At 49.6% G+C, this 17379-nt stretch overlaps 1 protein-coding gene and 1 non-coding gene across 23 annotated transcripts in view; both read left to right on the forward strand.

Moving 5' to 3' along the window:
* The first annotated feature begins 1996 nt into the window (after window positions 1–1996).
* On the forward strand, window positions 1997–2068 carry TRNAP-AGG (transfer RNA proline (anticodon AGG)). The gene has a single exon. It is a non-coding gene; the product is annotated as a tRNA-Pro (tRNA).
* A 7857-nt stretch (window positions 2069–9925) lies between these two features.
* The window catches only part of CCDC136 (coiled-coil domain containing 136), a 30895-nt gene continuing 23441 nt past the window's right edge, over window positions 9926–17379 (forward strand). For 7 of the 22 annotated variants that reach the window (XM_024249946.3, XM_054559804.2, XM_024249950.3 and 4 more), the window contains exons 1-4: window positions 9935–10080; window positions 10867–10974; window positions 12904–13158; window positions 13250–13324. In XM_024249946.3, the coding sequence (XP_024105714.1) occupies window positions 10023–10080; window positions 10867–10974; window positions 12904–13158; window positions 13250–13324 (496 nt within the window). In that variant the 5' untranslated portion in view covers window positions 9935–10022. Of the gene's footprint in view, window positions 10081–10866; window positions 10975–12903; window positions 13159–13249; window positions 13325–16510; window positions 16700–17379 lie in introns of those variants that run through there. The other 15 variants (XM_054559797.2, XM_054559798.2, XM_054559801.2 and 12 more) reach the window with 5 other exon arrangements.

A 17379-nucleotide genomic window follows, 5' to 3' on the forward strand; every position in this document is an offset into this window, starting at 1 on the left:
GAACAATTTAGGGAATGTGTGCTGAGGTAATGGAAGGACATGTTGCGTGTGCTTTTATTTATAAGTCAGTTTAAAGCTGGGGAACAGCGACCCAAAAAAGTCTCTTTGGTTTGAGAATAGATGAGCTGTTGCCTTCCTCTCTGGCCATGATTAGTTAGCAGAGCCAGTTGTCTGGTTCAGACACTTCGATGGAAATCATCCAACTTTATCCCGAGTACAAAAGAATGCTGGCCAATGTATTCTCTAAAGTGAGGGCCATTCTTCCCACTTATCCAAGGGAGGGATTGGTTCAGCAGGAATCCTGCTTGAAAGGATGGAGTGTGGGCTAGGCACAGTGGCTCACGCCTGTAATCCCAGCTACTTGGGAGGCTGAGGTGGGAGAATCACTTGAATCTGGGAGGCGGAGGTTTCAGTGAGCTGAGATCATGCCACTGCACTCTAGCCTGGGTGACAGAGTGAGACTCTGTCTCAAAAAAAAAAGGATGGCGTGTGGAAGATTTCTCCAGGGTTACCATTTCTACTTCAAGCCAAGTGGTGAGGACTCACCCACATATCTGTTGCCACTAGTGATTTTTTTGTGCACACTCCTTGGATTTTCTTTTTTCACTCATTCATTCATTCCACAAACATGTGCTAAATGATGACTATGACAACAGTTCTGCTATGAGGATTAAGTGGGGTTAATCTGGTAAAGTGCTTACACAAGGCTGGGCACACAGAAATGCCTGGGAATTGTCTGTATTGTCAGCAGTACTGCCAAGGGTCAGACACCAGGGAAGACCCAAAGACCAATAAAACAGGTATCTGCCTTGGTGGAGCTCTCAACTCACAAAAGACCTCCCCTCTGGAAGTGAGCAAGAATCCAGGGTGTGATGGATGTGTACAGGGATGGTGGAAGCACAAAAGACAGAGAGCCCAACCAGGGTCTCCTACAAGGCCCCAGTTTCTAAGGTGTGATCACCCCCCTCACTCTCTTTGGGAACCTCCCAATCTAGGCCACCCTTAGGCTGTCAGCAGCTTCTTCCTGGGCAGCTTCCCTGGGTAAGATGAGCAAGGCAGGCTACCATGGGGGAGGGAGTGTGGGTATTGACAAGATATAGTCCCCATTTCTGGTTTTTTAGAAAGTCTGGGTAGCAGTGTGCACTGCATTTAAAACAGCCTTCAGATTCAGATAAACGTGAATAAGCTGAATTCAGGCAAGTTGTTTATTTTACAGTGAGGTGATACTGCTCTCACAAGGTTGCTGGAAGGTTAAATAAGATCTGTAAAGCACGGAGCACACTGCCTGGCCCACAGCAAGCATTAAATGCCGGCTTTCCTACTATGTATTTCTCCCCTCCCTCATGTTGCCATCATAACCCGTTTCCTTTGACAGCACTTTACAGTTTGCAAGGTGCTTTCATATACATTGTCTCATGCGATCCTCACCCTGTAAGGTAGACAGGGTAGGTGTTACCTTCCCCAACCAGCAGATGAAGAAGCTGCATAATTTAGCAAACGTCACCTAGTCAAGAGCAAGCTGGGACACTCTTCTGGGTCCTCACCTGGGAGTCTAATGGGTTTGGAGAATGCTTTTCTGGTGGTCTGATCATGAAGTAAGAAAGAAGAGTAGTTCTCAATTGAGTGCAAGAGACCCCAGATGGGCTCACCAGCCCTGGGGATCCCCAGGGAAGTGGTGGTTGCTGGAGCCTGGCTTCTTCCCCAGCAGCACCTCTGTGAACTCTGCTTGGGAGTCCTGGTGGGGTAACTGGCAGGTCAGGGGGAAGAATGGACCCTGCCTGGAGGCCCAGGCAGAGGAGCATCCGTGTGGCTCTGCAACAAGCTACGGAGGAGCAGGAGAGAACTCAGGAGCAACGCCTGCTGGAGTGCAGCGGCCTGGGCTGGGAGCCAGCCTGGAAAGGAGAGGAGAGAGGCCCGTTCTAAGAACTACAGACTGCTGTTGTGGCTGCTGCTGATGTGGCAGGGAGAACACATCTGGCAAGAGATAACTGCCAGTGGCTCGTTGGTCTAGGGGTATGATTCTCGCTTAGGGTGTGAGAGGTCCCGGGTTCAAATCCCGGACGAGCCCTACTTTTTCTGTCCCTTCTCTGCTGCCACGTACACATACACCGCCTGCCCCTTCTAGGGTGGAAGCAAAGAGATAGCCTCATGGTGTGTGGCTAAAGGACCCTGAGGACAAGCTGGCAGTCAGTCCCCCCGTTAGCCATGGCCTATATGTACCCCATTATTTCCACTGGGGCCAAACTGACCAAGAGCGGACTGGCAGAGCATCTGGCTGGCCTGCATTTTATCTGTCAGAAAGACAGCCTGTCAGAGAGATCAGGACAAGGAGCGGGCTGGGCCAGAGCTGGAGGTCAAGCTCAGGCAAGCTCTCAACATAAAACCTAAGCTATGAAATGCACTGGACTCAAAGTCCAAAAGCTAGGATGACAGTTACAGTTCTGAGTCTCAAAACTTATTTCTCAGAGTTGTTGGGAGGATGAAATCAGAAACTGTAATGCACCCTAGAGATATAGGGATTGTTAGGAATCGTATTACAGATAAAGAGAATCTAAAGGGGAACTTCTGGCAACATGAAAGACTGGACTAAGGTAGCTACCCCTCATCCAGTGCTCCCAAACACACACAGGGATGTTGGATAAAATAGAATTCAAAAATTAAAATTGGACAATCCCAACTTTTTTTTTTTAATAAAGGAAATTATCAGCTATCAGGATTAAAGAAGGAATGTAAAAACCAAAAAAAAGCCGGGCATGGTGGCTCACACCTGTAATCCCAGCACTTTGGGAGGTTGAGGCGAGTGGATCACCTGAGGTCAGGAGTTCGAGACCAGCCTGACCAACAAGGTGAAAACCTATCTCTACTAAAAATACAAAAATTAGCTAGGCATGGTGGTGAGCACCTGTAATCCCAGCTACTTGGGAGGCTGAGGCAGGAGAATCGCTTGAACTCGGAGGCGGAGGTTGCAGTGAGCCAAGATGGCACCATTGCACTCCAGCCTGGGCAACAGAGCGGGACTCCATCTCAAATAAACAAACAAACAAATAAATAATGAAAACAAAATTAAAAAAGGCAGGGGGGCAGGGGGGAAGGATATCACAATGGCCTATTGTGGATGTCATACACAGATAAGATAGACACCCAAGATCTGGAGTGTCTCAATGCTTCCAATCGTAGGATATGTGGCCTCACTTACCAGAGGCAAGGAGCTAAAGCCGAACCCCCTGCATAAAGCTCAGAATATAAAAGATCCATCTTGTTCATGAAAAGAAGATTAAAGGCTGAGCACAGTGGCTCACACCTGCAATCCCAACATTTTGGGAGGCTGAGGTGGGGTGCTCACTTGAGCCTACGAGTTTGATACCAGCCTGGGCAACATAGCAAAACCCCTTCTCTACAAAAAATGAATTTAAAAAATTAGCCAGGTGTGGTGGTGTGCACCTGCGGTCCCAGCTACTTAGGAGGCTGAGGTGGGAGGATCGCTTGAGCCTGGGAGGTTGAGGCTACAATAAGCCATGATCACATCACTCCACTCCAGCCTGGGGCAAAAGAGCCAGACCCTGTCTCTGAAAAGAAAGAAAAAGAAAAGAAAAGAGGACTGAAAACAAGCAAAGAAGCAAGAAAAGGGGTGAAATACAAATCAACCCTGAGAAACTGACATTCTAGGTCTGACCAAGTGCTTGTATTGTTTCTGGATTTATGTCTTCATGGTGCTGAATCCAAGGGAGAAATTAAATATAAACCTGGTTTATGACCCTTGAAATCCTTAGGAATACCACACAGCCACACAGAAGCAAGAAAGAGTTCTATAAGACTATTTTCATATAACCAGGGCATATAGGACTCCCACCAAAACCAACCAACCAACCCACCCATCAAAATGACAAAAACCCAAAATGTGCTGAAGAAGAGCTCACAATAAAAATTATGAATCTGTATATTATAAAATATTATAAACTTTCCCTGCTTTTCCCTCTGTCCAGACTGAGAGATACAGAGTGCTTTAAGTGCTCTGTGACCCAGCCAGTTGAAATGTTTTCCCCTATAGGCTTGAATCCAAGCTAGGGCCTTGAACATTCACAGGCACTGATAAAGGTGTTTAGGTTGTTGCTGAAAACACTGAAAGACCAACCATGTTGCTAAACATATAGAAGCTAGCCCTGTCCCCAGCCAAATTCCTGAAACCCTCATTTAAACTTCATAAACCTCATTTAAACTCCCTCATTGTAGACACACCTAGGTAGAACATTCCTTGTCTCACTCTCTACCCTGAGGATCCACGGCAGCTCACTTTGTATGTACATTCCCCTAATAAATGCTTTGGACCAATCCCCTGATGTTCATTGCTTGGTGTCTTTAGAATCTCAACCAGCCCCATTTCACAACAGTTTGGGGCACTCCCTTGTGGAGTTCCTGCTTTTCGGGAGATTCTAGCCACAGGTTCAGCTGAGAAGAAACAAAACTAGACAAGGAAGCAATTCATCATAAGGAAGGGTTGGTGGACAAGGCAAACAAGAGAGCACTCCAAGAACTACACATGATAGAACAACATGAAAAACATTATATAATAAATATATGTAGAAGTATTAAAGACAAGAAAATAAACCATAGGGAAAAAATCAAATACAACATGAAGAAACGAAAGACATAACCACTGAAATTAATGACTCTTAGCACGGAAAATTTACTTAATAACAAAGAAGACATTAAAAACTCGGTGATGCATTAAACAGTAGATTATTAGACTCAGGCAAAGAGAGAATAAGTGAACTGGAAAAGAGAGCTGATGAAATAATTCAAAATATGAAAAAGCGGGAAAGTGATAAGATAGAAAATATGAAAGAATAGCTAAAAAACATGAGGGAAAGAATGAGACAGACTAATATATATCTAATAGGAGTTCCTGAATGTGACTGAGAGAATGGGGAAAATATAATATTCCAATAGATAATGGTTGAGAATTTTAATGGAAAGAAAGACACAGTTCTCAGGTTGAAGAGTCCTGAGCTCTGAAACACACTGTGGAGAAACTGCAGGATACTGAAGAAAGAGAAAAGTCTTTTTTTTTGAGACAGGGTCTCACTCTATTGCCCAGGCTGGAGTGCAGTGGTGTGATCATAGCTCACTGAAGCCTCAAACTCCTAGGCCCAAGCAATCCTTCCATCTCAGCCTCCTAAGTAGGTAGAACCACAGCTGTGTGCTGTCATGTCCACCTAATTATTTATTTATTTTGAGATGGAGTCTTGCTTTGTCACCCCGGCTGGAGTTATTTTTTAATTTTTATAGAGACAGAGTCTTGCCATGTCACCCAGGCTGATTTCAAACTCCTGGGCTCAGGCCATCTTCCCAAGGCACTAGGATTATAGACATGAGCCACCACACCTGAGAAAAACCTTAAAACAACCAGAAATAAAAATGCCTGTCTGCCTACAAAGATAACAATTATATTTGCAGCTCACTTCTAGCAACAGGAGATTAATTATAAGGGGAAAAAAAAGAATGGAAAAAAAAAGATTATAGAAAAGACTTATTTTTTTGACCAGGCATGGTGGCTCATGCCTGTAATCCCAGCACTTTGGGAGGCTGAGGTGGGTGGATCACCTGAGGTCAGGAGTTCAAGATCAGCCTGGCCAACATGGTGAAACCCCGTCTCTACTAAAAATACAAAAATTAGCTGGGCGTGGTGGTGCGCACCTGTAATCCCAGCTATTTGGGAGGCTGAGACTGAAGAATCGCTTGAACCCGGGAGGCAGAGGTTGCAGTGAGCTGAGATCACGCCACTGTACTCCAATCTGGGCAACAGAGTGAGACTCCTTCAAAAAAAAAAAAAAGAGGAAAAGAAAAGAAAATACTTATTTTTTAAAATTACGGAAAAAATCTTTGTCACTTATTAGCAGCAAAAGATTACAGGGAAAAAATATCTTCAAAAGGCTAAGAAAAAATAACTGTCATCCAGAATTTGATGCCTACTAAATTTCCATTAAAAGGGCACGAAATAAAGACATTTTAAGACATTAACTGAGAATGCTAACCCCTCAAAGACTTACACTGAAATGCCACAAAAGGGTAGATTTTATAAGAAGGAAACTGAAATAAGAAGGAATGGTGAGCAGAGAAATTTATAAACCTGTTAGTAGATCTAAACAAGCCTTGAAACAGATGATGATGATAAAGATGGTGGTGGTGGTGATAATGGTGAGGACGATGCTTCCTGGGGTTAGAAAGAAGGAGAAACTAAAATACTAGATAGAAATATGGGAGATGGTGGGGAAAGAAGAACAGAGTTAACATGTTCTAAGATCTTTCTATTATTCAGAAAAAGTATAGTGATATTGATTCATTGTAGATCTAAGTAAGAATGTTTAGAAATATATAAAGAGGTAATCACTGAAAGAGTAGAAGTAGAATGTGTAACTTCCAAATCAGTGGGGGCCAGAGGATAAATAAATAAAGCCACTGTTAATGGTGTTTAAATTGGTCTAACTACACTATAGAGCAATTTGGCAACGGCTAGTGAAGTTTAAGATGCACCTACTCTATGACCCGGAAATTCCACTTCTAGGTATCCATCCTAGGAGAATGCATGAAATTGTCAAGTGCAGCACTGTTTTTAATATGGAAAACTGGAAACAGTCAAAATGTCAATTAGCCAAAAAATGGATAAATTGCAGTGTATTCAAGCAATGAGTGATTCAGTAGTTAAAATTCATAAACTGGAGCTATATGAAACAACATGGATAAATGCAAAAAAACCCAAAAAACAAAAAAAGAGTTTGCAGAAGAATGTGTACAATATAACACTATTTACATAAATGTCTAAAACACACAAGTCGCAATTATGTATTGTTGGTAGATACATTCGTAAAAGGTAAAACATACATACAGGTAAAACTGGAAAACCATAGAGGGCTACCTTGAATCAAATGTGGCAAGATCTGACTGGTTGTAGGATTTCAGTTCTGTGCGCATGGTTATTTGTCACGTTATTCTCTGTACCATACTTTTCTGCATGTTTCAAATACTCATAATTTTTTCTTTTTAATGAAAGGATCTAGGCATTTAGAAATAAGGGTAAAGGGGGATAAATGGCTACATCAGTCCTCAAAGAGGATGATCTCCTGGGATGGGATTAGTAGGGAGGCTGAGCCCTGAGTCCAGGGATTACAGGAATTAATTCAGATCATCCCCCTAGGTTGATCACCTGGCTGACATGCTCACCACTCCTGGCCCCTCAGAGATGCATTTCTGGACCACAGCCCACCTCCTTCATATCTCTTAAGCTCTTTTCTCCCGCCTTTTAAACTGCCCCCCTCCGCCCTCAACCCGGTACTGGTCTGGTCAGGGTTTGACCAAGTTTGGCTCCTGAAAATAGACTGATTCAGGTCTCCCTTAAATGTTCTCCCAAATCAAGGGTGAAAGGTGACCTGCATGCCAGGAGCCAGGGAGAGATTAGTCCTAATACTCAGGATCAGAGCTCCCTGAGGAGAGCTTGAGCCCCGGATGTCACCATCGACAATTTCCCTGCTGTGCCTCCCTCCATTCACCAAGAGGTCAGCAGTCAAGGCCAACTGCTAACATGGTCCTGCTGGCAGAGGCAGAACCAGGAGGAGCTGCGCTGGGCAGAAAGAACAGCCAGTAAGCTTCCAGAACTAGTCTTTGCCAGTTCCCGGAGCACTGCATCCCTCAAGCCCCCATTGCAGCCCCTTTCTACCACCTCTGACAAATGCTCTGCTCCCCAAATCTGGACAGGCTTGGTATCTGCAGTAAACTCTCTGCAGAAGGGGTCTGGGTGGGCTTGTTCAACTTTCTCCACAACTGTGTCATCTTGGCCACAGGATCTGGAGTAGAATCCTGTCATCTGGGAAGCAAAGAAAACATTCTTGATCTCTGCTCATCATCTCTCTGCTAAGATAATGACAGAGACAGAGGAAGAAAAAAGGAGCAAGGAGTGGGGGGAGGGAGAGAGACTTATAGGCAACATCATCATTAATAGGCAACATTTAACACTACAAATACGAAATCATGTTAAATGATAAGACAGGGCATTAACTGGGTAGCTGGGAGATTGACCTTTAACTCATTTATCCTATGTCAGAAACTCGGTCAGATGCTGGAGATACAACGATAACTAAGATCCCCCTAACCTTCAAGAAACTGGGCAGAGCCCGGACAACCCGGAGGGCCTGGTGCTGTTACAGACAGATAGGGGCGAGCACCACAGAAACGCCTAGTAGGGCAGGGATGGGGTGCCAGTCAGAGAAGGCCGCCTGGAGGTGACCCCCAGCTGAAAAGGAGGGGAAGTCCAGGCAAAGAAGGGCTTCCTTCCCGTGGAACAGGGATGGCTTGTGGACGTGGGAGCCTGTGGGATGTCAGAGACATTTGAGCCAGAGCAACTCCATCTTGAATAGGAGCTGGGTAAAATGAGGCTGAGACCTACGGGGCTGCATTCCCAGACGTTTAAGGAATTCTAAGTCACAGGATGAGATAGGAGGTTGGCACAAGACACAGGTCATAAAGACCTTGCTGATAAAACACCTTGCAGTAAAGAAGCAGGCCAAAACCCACTAAAACTAAGATGGCAGTGAGAGTGACCTCTGGTCATCCTCACACTGCTACACTCCCACCAGTGCCATGACAGTTTACAAATGCCATGGCAACATCAGAAAGTTACCCTACATTGTCTAAAAGGGGGTGTCATGAATAATCCACTCCTTGTTTAGCATATCATCAAGAAATAACCATAAAAAAGCAGCCCTTGGGGCTGCTCTGTCTATGGAGTAACCATTCTTTATTCCTTTACTTTCCTAATAAACTTGCTTTTTACTTTATCCTATGGACTTCCCTGAATTCTTTCTTGCGTGAGATTCAAGAACCCTCTCTTGTGGTCTGGATCCGGATCCCTTTCCTGCAGCGGGGGGAACGCAGACAATACTAGCCCTCGACCTGTGAGTGGATGTGCCAGAGAGGGGATCCGCGTGTGTCCCTGGCTTAGGAATCTCCCAGCCATTTCCTGGATGTGCTGGGGAGCCCCTGTTCCCAACTGTGCCCATTTCTATCCTTGCCGAGACCTGCCGAGATCTGAGAACTGCCTCTTCAAGAGCCGGCACCCAGTAGATATAGCTTGAATAAACGAATGGTTGAAGACGTGAAATAAGCCCCCTGGGCTTCCAAATCTCCCTTCCACGAGAGTGAACATTAGTCGTGCCCATTTTGAGCGGGCTACTGTGGGGGCGTGGCTCGCAGCCCACCGGGTGTGGGACCGGAAGGGAAGGCAGGGCGGAGGAGAGGGGGTCTTCCGGCCCTGAGGCTTGATGGGGCCACGGGAGGGCTCCTCCTAAGAGGGTCCCTGGCCCTGGCTCGGTGGGGGGTCGCGGAAAGCGGAGAGGTCAGGGCCCTGCCGTTCGCCCATCCGGGCCTCGAATTCCCTCCTCCGGCCCCCAGGCTGCCGAGGGGCCACCGGGCAGGGGTGGGCAGGGCCTGGGGCCGGAGTCCGCGCGGACTGCTAGGTGGGGGCGCCGGCCGGGCGGGGGAGGGAGGGAAGGAGGGGCGCGCGTGTCTGCGCGTTTGGAGGAAACAGTCCCACCTCGTCCTTTGCCGTCCCCATTGCTGAGCATGACCGGGCCCTGACACCTGGTGCAGAAGGGTCCCTGGGCACAGCAGACCCCGGGGGGACCCGCCGCCAGAACCAGGGGATCTGGCTCCTCCCTCTTGGGGCAGCCTTAAGCCTAGGAGCTCCCGACGCTGTCCGGGCCCCGCGGCTCCCCGCGCTCCCTCGGGGAGAGCATTGGGGCGTATCCGGAGTCGCGCTCACGCTCCCGCGCCGCCCGCTGCACCGGCTCGGAGCTCCGGAGTGCTGGGAGGGCTTCCGGGCGGCGGCGAGCGGCGGGGGGCGGTGTCAGGAGGCCCGGCCAGGCCCCGCCCCCTCGCCCGCCCTCCCTCTTCCCTGCGCACCCGGCTCGGGTCCCCGGGCTCGCGGCTGCGGCTTCTGCTCCGGGAGGCGGAAGGCGGCGGCGGGAGCGGTCATGGAGGCGGGCGCCGGAGCCGGCGCGGGAGCCGCGGGCTGGAGCTGCCCGGGCCCAGGTCAGAGCCGCCCCTCCCTCACCTCTCTACCGCCCCTCCTTTCTCTCCTCCATCCCTCCTCCCTCCAGACCCCCAGGTGCTCCCGGCCTCCGCGGCTCCCCCTTCTCCGCCCAAAGTCTTGCTCCCTCCATCCTGGCCTCCACCGGGGCCCGGTCTCCATCTTTCCGGCCTGGGGCTGAGGCTTCGGCGCACCGGCCGCATCCTGCCTGGTGGTCCCTCCCCAGCGCGTCTCTCCACTTCAGTCCAACGGTGCTTCCAGCCTTCGGGGCTCCAGACCCCGCACCTCCTGCAGCCCCGGAGACTCCTGAGCGCGGGGCGAGGGTGGGGTGGGCAAGGTCCAGCGAGAGAATGGGAGGAGAGGGGAGGGGAGCGGTCGCAGCCCTACCCCTTCCCGCACGCCCCCCACTCCTCCCTCCCTCCGTAGGCCACCTCACCCTTTCAGCCTCTTCTTCACTGGCTCCTGCCCTCTTTCAGTCTTGGCCCTCTCCTCCCTGTCCCCCCGGACTAAATACGCACACCCCCTCTTTCTTTCTGTGCAAGCAAGAGGGTCCTGGAACAGGGAGTTCTGAGGAGGCTGGGAGGCAGGGCTGGGGTCTCCGCAGGCAGAGCGTGAGAGGTGGCCGAGAGAGAGGAGTCGCAGAGCCGGCAGAGTGAGTCAGGCACCTCCACTGGGATTACAGATCCCAGAGCCCCGAGGAGCTGGAAGGCATGGCCCCTTCTTTCCTCTGCACCCCAGCCCGCAGCCATCCCCCCATCCCCCAGCCCCTCCTTTCTCGCTGCTCTCAGGACCCACAGTGACCACTCTAGGCTCCTATGAGGCTTCCGAGGGCTGTGAGAGGAAGAAGGGCCAACGCTGGGGGTCCCTGGAACGACGGGGGATGCAAGCTATGGAGGGTGAGTTTTCCCAAAAGGCTTCTTTCTTTCCCTTCCCCTCCTCCCTTAATTCCCTTCCTTCCTCCCTCTGACCCCCAGGCCTCTGAGCCAGGACACAGCCTTTCCCTCAGTTCATCTTAGCCCCTCTTCCTGCAGCTCAGAGCTCCAGCCCTTCCCAGGGCTCAGGCTTTGACAGAAGTTCAGGATGCATCCCTTCGGGACCCCAATCACCCCCCAGCTAACCAGGTTATGTGTCCCGAGGGAGCTGCCAAACAAAGAGGCCTTGTTGGACAGAGCTTTGAAGCAGCCTTTCAGCAGGGGGTTTGTCCTCACTGCCTGCCGACCCAGATCCCAAGCTGTCTCTTGTTTTAAAAAGCAAGGAACTGGGCATGTGAATTGTCTTTCTGGGGCCACCACCATTAACTTCGAATGGAAGCCTGTGGCTTTGGTTCTTTAGGATACCTTATTGCCTGAAAGAGACAGCCTAGGAGGGGGCGCATGAGGCCATCCTTCCAACACACGTGTATCCCCACCACACCCATGTGACTTGGCAGTTGCTGCCAACACCAGGCCCCTGGAAGGACGCTGGTCCATTTTCCAGGACTTCCTGTGAAGTGTTGCACGTTGCACATTCAGTATGGGCAAACCTGCTTCCCCTAAGGGGGACAGATGGCACGAGGGGTCCCAGTTGAACCTAAGGCTGCTGATATTAGATAAAGTAAGACCAGAGGTTCAGAATTTTAAAACAAAGCAAACAATCACCATCCAGACAACATTTTGCTATTTATAGGGACTGCATTGCAGTAAAGGAGCGAGTGTTCACAACCAGAGGCTGGGGGCCAGCACCAAACCCCAGTTTTTTTAATGCATTAAAATGGTAGGCTTTCTTTTACACTCAAGTACAGCCTAAAACTTCCCCTGAAAGCTGCTTTGTGGTCAGCAGAGTAGGAGGGGCCTCATATGGCTCAGCTAGGGGAGAGGAGACCTTGTGACATGCAGCAGGGAAAAACAAGGTGGACCTTGTAGAAAATTTCACACAGGTATTTAATAATATACATTTGAAAGGGCTCCAGAGTTTGTCCAGTGAAACCTCTATAATCAGATATTTTCTTTCTCTACCTGCTGATGGGCAATGCTTTCTAATTATGGAAAGGCTGATTTTTCACAAGCCACCTGTATAGCTTTTTGTTTGGTTATTTTTGTTTGTTTGTTTGTTTGAGACGGAGTCTCACTCTGTTGCCCAGGCTGGAGTGCAGTGGCTTGATCTCGCCTCACTGCAACCTCCACTTCCCAGGTTCAAGCGATTCTCCTGCCTTAGCCTCCCAAGTAGCTGGGATTACAGGCGTGTACTACCATGCCCAGCTAATTTTTTTGTATTTTTAGTAGAGAAGGGGTTTCACCATGTTGACCAGGCTGGTTTGGAACTCCTGGCCTCAAGTGATCCACCCACCTCAGCCTCCCAAAGTGCTAGGATTACAGGCATGAGCCAGCATGCCCGGCCAGTTTTTTGTTGTTGTTGTTGTTGTTGTTTTAACTTTCGAGAAATCTCCAAACTGTAACTGTTACCCCATTTGACCGAAAGATCTGCTCACTGTCTCCTTTCTTGACTACTTGTCCTGCTACTCAGAGGCCAGCCTAGAAGAAGCAGGTAATCCTGTGCAAGTGTCTCATGGCTGAGCGGGCACCAGCCTGCCCACAAGCAGTGGTAGGAGGCTACCAAGTGCAACATTGGTCCAGGAAGGGCCTGGGAGGTGGAGGGGCTGCCTCTCAACTTGACTGTCACATCTGAGGACTCATCTTGAGTACAGGTCTTGCCCAGGGGCTCCTTGGGGGACACCAGCTGGCACTAGTATGTCATCTTTGCCCTGGGATAGTGATTTTGAGGGCCCTAGAAGGACTGCAGAAAGTAAGTTGATGCTGACTCCTTGGTGGGATGGCTGTCTCTCCTAGGGGAGGTGTTACTCCCAGCTCTCTATGAGGAGGAAGAGGAAGAGGAGGAGGAGGAAGAAGAGGTGGAAGAAGAAGAAGAACAAGTGCAGAAAGGTGGCAGTGTTGGCTCTCTGTCAGTCAACAAGCACCGGGGACTGAGCCTCACAGAGACAGAGCTGGAGGAGCTGCGGGCTCAGGTGCTGCAGCTGGTGGCAGAACTGGAGGAGACCCGGGAACTGGCAGGGCAGCATGAGGACGACTCCTTGGAGCTACAGGGTGAGTGCCTGGGCCAGGGCCCAGTGCCCGGGCCCAGAGGCTCTGCACTCCCCTGGATCTGAGCTTGACACTGGTACCCCTCTCCCTGCAGGGCTCCTGGAGGATGAACGGCTAGCCAGTGCCCAGCAGGCAGAGGTGTTCACCAAGCAGATCCAGCAGCTCCAAGGTAATTCCCAGGACTTGGACTGGAGGGAGGTGGCCATCCAAGTGGTCACCTAAGTACTTTTTTCCTGAGGGTTTGACTGAAGCATAGCAGACAAAAATAACCAAATTCAGTAATTTCACCTCATTTTCCTCTACTAGTCTCACCCTTTTCCTCTCCTTGTCTCTCCATCCTCCTCTGTCCCCAGTTTTCTTTCTTTGCACCTCCACCTGGCTCTTCTGTCCTCCCCTTCCGTTTCTTGGCCTCCCCGTCACCTCCTGTCCCTGGTGGGCTCTTTCCTCTTGCCCCTTCAGCCTCCTCCTTCATACTGCATCCCTGTCCCTTTGTTCTCCTGGTCAGTGCCAGGGGTGGGTGATCCAAGTTGAATTCCAAGCCAGATTCCTTTTTCTGGTTCCTCCAAGGACAGCATGGGAAAGCATGAAGCCAATGAGAAGTGACTGGTGGGGCCTCTCTGCACCTATTAAGAGAGGTAGATGACAGCACTTCTGTTGCTGCCTGGGACCTGAGCTTGTGGCCCCCAAATCCCTTTTTGCCAACACCCACGTCCCTTTGTCTCTGGGAAGCAGCAAGGCAGGTGTCCCACATTCCACCGCACCACCAAATAAAGAGGCAGCTTTTGTTACTTCTGTGGGCCTCCGGAAGGTTTAGGGGAGCTGCCCTAGAAAACGGCAGGGACTCTGGGGAGAACTGAGATCAAGCCAAAAGGAAAGTATAAATGGAGAAAAAAAAGGAAGGCCAGGAAGCAGGCCTGGACAGGAGCAAGCAGAGGTGTAAGAGTGGGAGGAGAGGAGATGGGGACAGGAAATGTAAGCAAAGGTAGACACAGGAAGGGTGATCAGTGAAGGGGCTTGCAGAGGAGGAAAGTGGCAGGAGATGTGTCACATAGGGAAGAGTGTGGACATTGGTCTGGGATTACCTAGATTCCTGGGCCCAGCTCTACCACTTAGAAATTGTGTGATCTTGGGCAAGTCACTTATCTTTCTGAGATGTCATTTCTTATCTGTAAAATGGGACTAATTTATTTATCACCTATTTATGAGGTGCCTTTATACTTGGAGGACCAGCTGTGGATGAGACAGACCACATCTCTGCCCTAATGAAGAGTACATTCTAACGGAGAGAGGCAGAAAATAAACAAAACAAGTTCAGGTGGCAATAAATGCTATGAACACGATATAATAATATGATATAGAGAGGAGATGGGATGGGAGTTTATTTTATTTTATTTTGAGACAGAGTCTCACTCTGTTGCCCAGACTGGAGTGCAATGTCACAATCTCGGCTCATTTCAACCTCTGCCTCCCGGGTTCAAGTGATTCCAGTGCCTCAGCCTCCCGAGTAGCTGAGATTACAGGCTTGCGCCACCACACCTGGCTAATTATTGTATTTTTAGTAGAGATGGAGTTTCACCATGTCGGCCAGGCTGGTCTTGAAGGGAGTTTATTTTAGATATGGCAGTTAGGAAAGTCGTCTTTGAGAAGATGACATTTGAGCTAAGACCTGAATAATGAAAAGGATCCAGCCATCCAAGATCTGAGGGAGGAGCATACCAGGCAGAAGCAACAGCAACTGCAAAGGCCCAGAGGTGAGAATGAGCTTCATTTGTTTGAGCGACAGAACAGAGGCCACTGTGTTTGCAGCAAAGTACATGTGGAGGACCCTGGCAAGAGAACGTTGTTGAGGCAGGCAGAGGCCAGATTACAGTGGATCTTGTAGGCCAGCCAAGAGGTTTGGCTTTCATGTTAAGTGTGGTGGAAAGCCAGGAGAGGGTCTTAGCCAGGACTGGGATGATACGATCTGCTTTACATTTTTAAAAGAGAACTTGGCCACTAAGTGGAAACACTTAAGATGGAGGGAAGTGACTCAGAACAGTGAGTCCTGTCAGCAAGTTACTGCAATAGTCCAGTCAAGAGATGATGGTCGCTTGAGTTAGGGCTGTAGAAATGGAGATGATTCAGAATATATTTTGAAGGTGAAGCCCTCAGGATTTGCTAATGAATTGGATCAGGGGATTACAGAGACATGAAAGATGACTTTGCCTTGAGAAAATTGATGGAAGGTGATGATGCTTATTGAATTGGGAAAGACTTGGCAAGGGGTAAGTTTTGGGGCTAAGGGAGCCATTTAAAACGTTTTCCTCTGTTGAGTTTGAAGTAACTGTGGACATCCAAGTGAATATATTGAGGCAGTTGGATATATAAAGGCAGAACCAGGGAGAAAACAGGGCCGGAGATGTAAATTTGGAGTCATTAGCATATAATTGGCATTAGAATCCATGGGAAATAATGGTGCAGTCACATGGAGAGACACCAGAAGAGGAGAAAGGGTCCAGTCCCAGAGACACTCCAGTATTTAGAGGTCCAGTATAGAAGGAGAAATGAACAAAAGAGTAAAGTGAGAGGAACTCCTGGAGCATGTCATGCCCTGTAAGCCAGAGCAGAAAGTGCTTCAAGGATACAGTGATCCACTGTGTCAGGTTGCTAAGTCAAGTGAGATGGTCTTGGATTTGGCAAGAGGGAGGACCCTGAGACATCTCAGTGCATGGAGGCACCGATTGGATTGGGTTTGGAGAGGACATGGGAGATGAAATGGAAAAGGTGAGTACCGATAACTCCAGTAGTCATTTTGAAGACAAGCAGAGAAGGGAAATAGGGTCAAAATATTATTTCTTTTCTTTTTTCAAAGGTAGGAAATGCTAGATCATGTATAATGAAAGAAAAGATGCAGTACAAAAAAAGGCCTTTGCCTGGAGAAGGAACGTTCCTCCATTCAAACGGGCGAAAAGTCAGAATTGAAGCAGAGATGCAGGCAGGAACTACCTGGGGAAATAGGGTTCTAGAGCGCTTCCCTCCTCAGTAGGGTTTTTTGTTGTTTGTTTGTTTTGAGACGAAGTCTTGCTCTGTCACCCAGGCTGGAGTGCAGTGGCGAGATCTTGGCTCACCGCAACTTCCACCTCCTGGGTTCAGGTGATTCTTCTGCCTCAGCCTCCTGAGTAGCTGGGATTACAGGCGCCCGCCACCATGCCTGGCTAATTTTTTGTATTTTTAGTAGAAACGGGGTTTCAACCATTTTGGCCAGGCTGGTCTTGAACTCCTGACCTCGTGATCCGCCCCCCCCCCCCCCCCCCAGGCCTCCCAAAGTGCTGGGATTACAGGCGTGAGCCACCGCACCTGCTCCTCAGTAGCAGAGACCGAGGCTGCCCTCGCGCACGCGCGTCACCCGTTTCCGCCTGGACGGGGCGCCCGCGGCCTTAGAGGCAGCTGCTGTTCAGAGGCCTTTCCGGCCGCCACAGCCCCTCCGGGGCGGGACCGGCCAGTGGCCGGGTGGCCCCCCAGGGACACAGCTCTAGGGGGGGCGGCGACATGGAGGCCATAACCAGTGAGTGAGAATCCATTTCTCTGCCCGCAGCCCGACTCCTCAGCCCTTGGCCTCGCCCGGACGGTCCCAGCCCCATACTCAACGGGCGCCAGCGCCTCGGAACCCGGGGAGCCCTGGCTGGCCTCTTCAACTCCCGGGCGCTCCCGGATTAGTCTGCCCCCAGGCCTCGGGTCCTGTCCCTGGCGACTCTAGGTGACCCTGCACCTTCTTCTGTTCCCAGTAGATCTGAGAATGCCTTTTTTTTTTTTTTTTTTTTTTTTTTTTTTGAGATGGAGTTTCGCTCTGTTGCCCAGGCTGCAGTGCAATGGCGCGACCTTGGCCCACTGTAACCTCCGCCTCCTGGATTGAAGCGATTCTCCTAACTCAGCTTCACGAGTAGCTGGGACTACAGATGCCAGCCACCACACCCGGCTAATTTTTGTGTGTTTAGTAGAGATGGGGTTTCGCCATTTTGGCCAGGCTGGTCTCCAACCCCTGACCTCAAGTGATCCACCAGCCTCAGCCTCCCAAAGTGCTGGGATTAAAGGTGTCAGTCACCGTGTTTGGCCGAGAATACCATTTTTTTAGGGCCAGAAGCACCTAAGGGAGACTTCAACCCTAACATCAACAGCATATTAGGGAGGTGAAAGTTGGTCTGTTTCTCCAGAACGCCCACCCCAGACTCTAGGGCCTTTGTCCTA

Source organism: Pongo abelii, chromosome 6 (assembly GCF_028885655.2).
Source record: "Pongo abelii isolate AG06213 chromosome 6, NHGRI_mPonAbe1-v2.0_pri, whole genome shotgun sequence".
Classification (NCBI taxonomy): Eukaryota; Metazoa; Chordata; class Mammalia; order Primates; family Hominidae; genus Pongo; species Pongo abelii.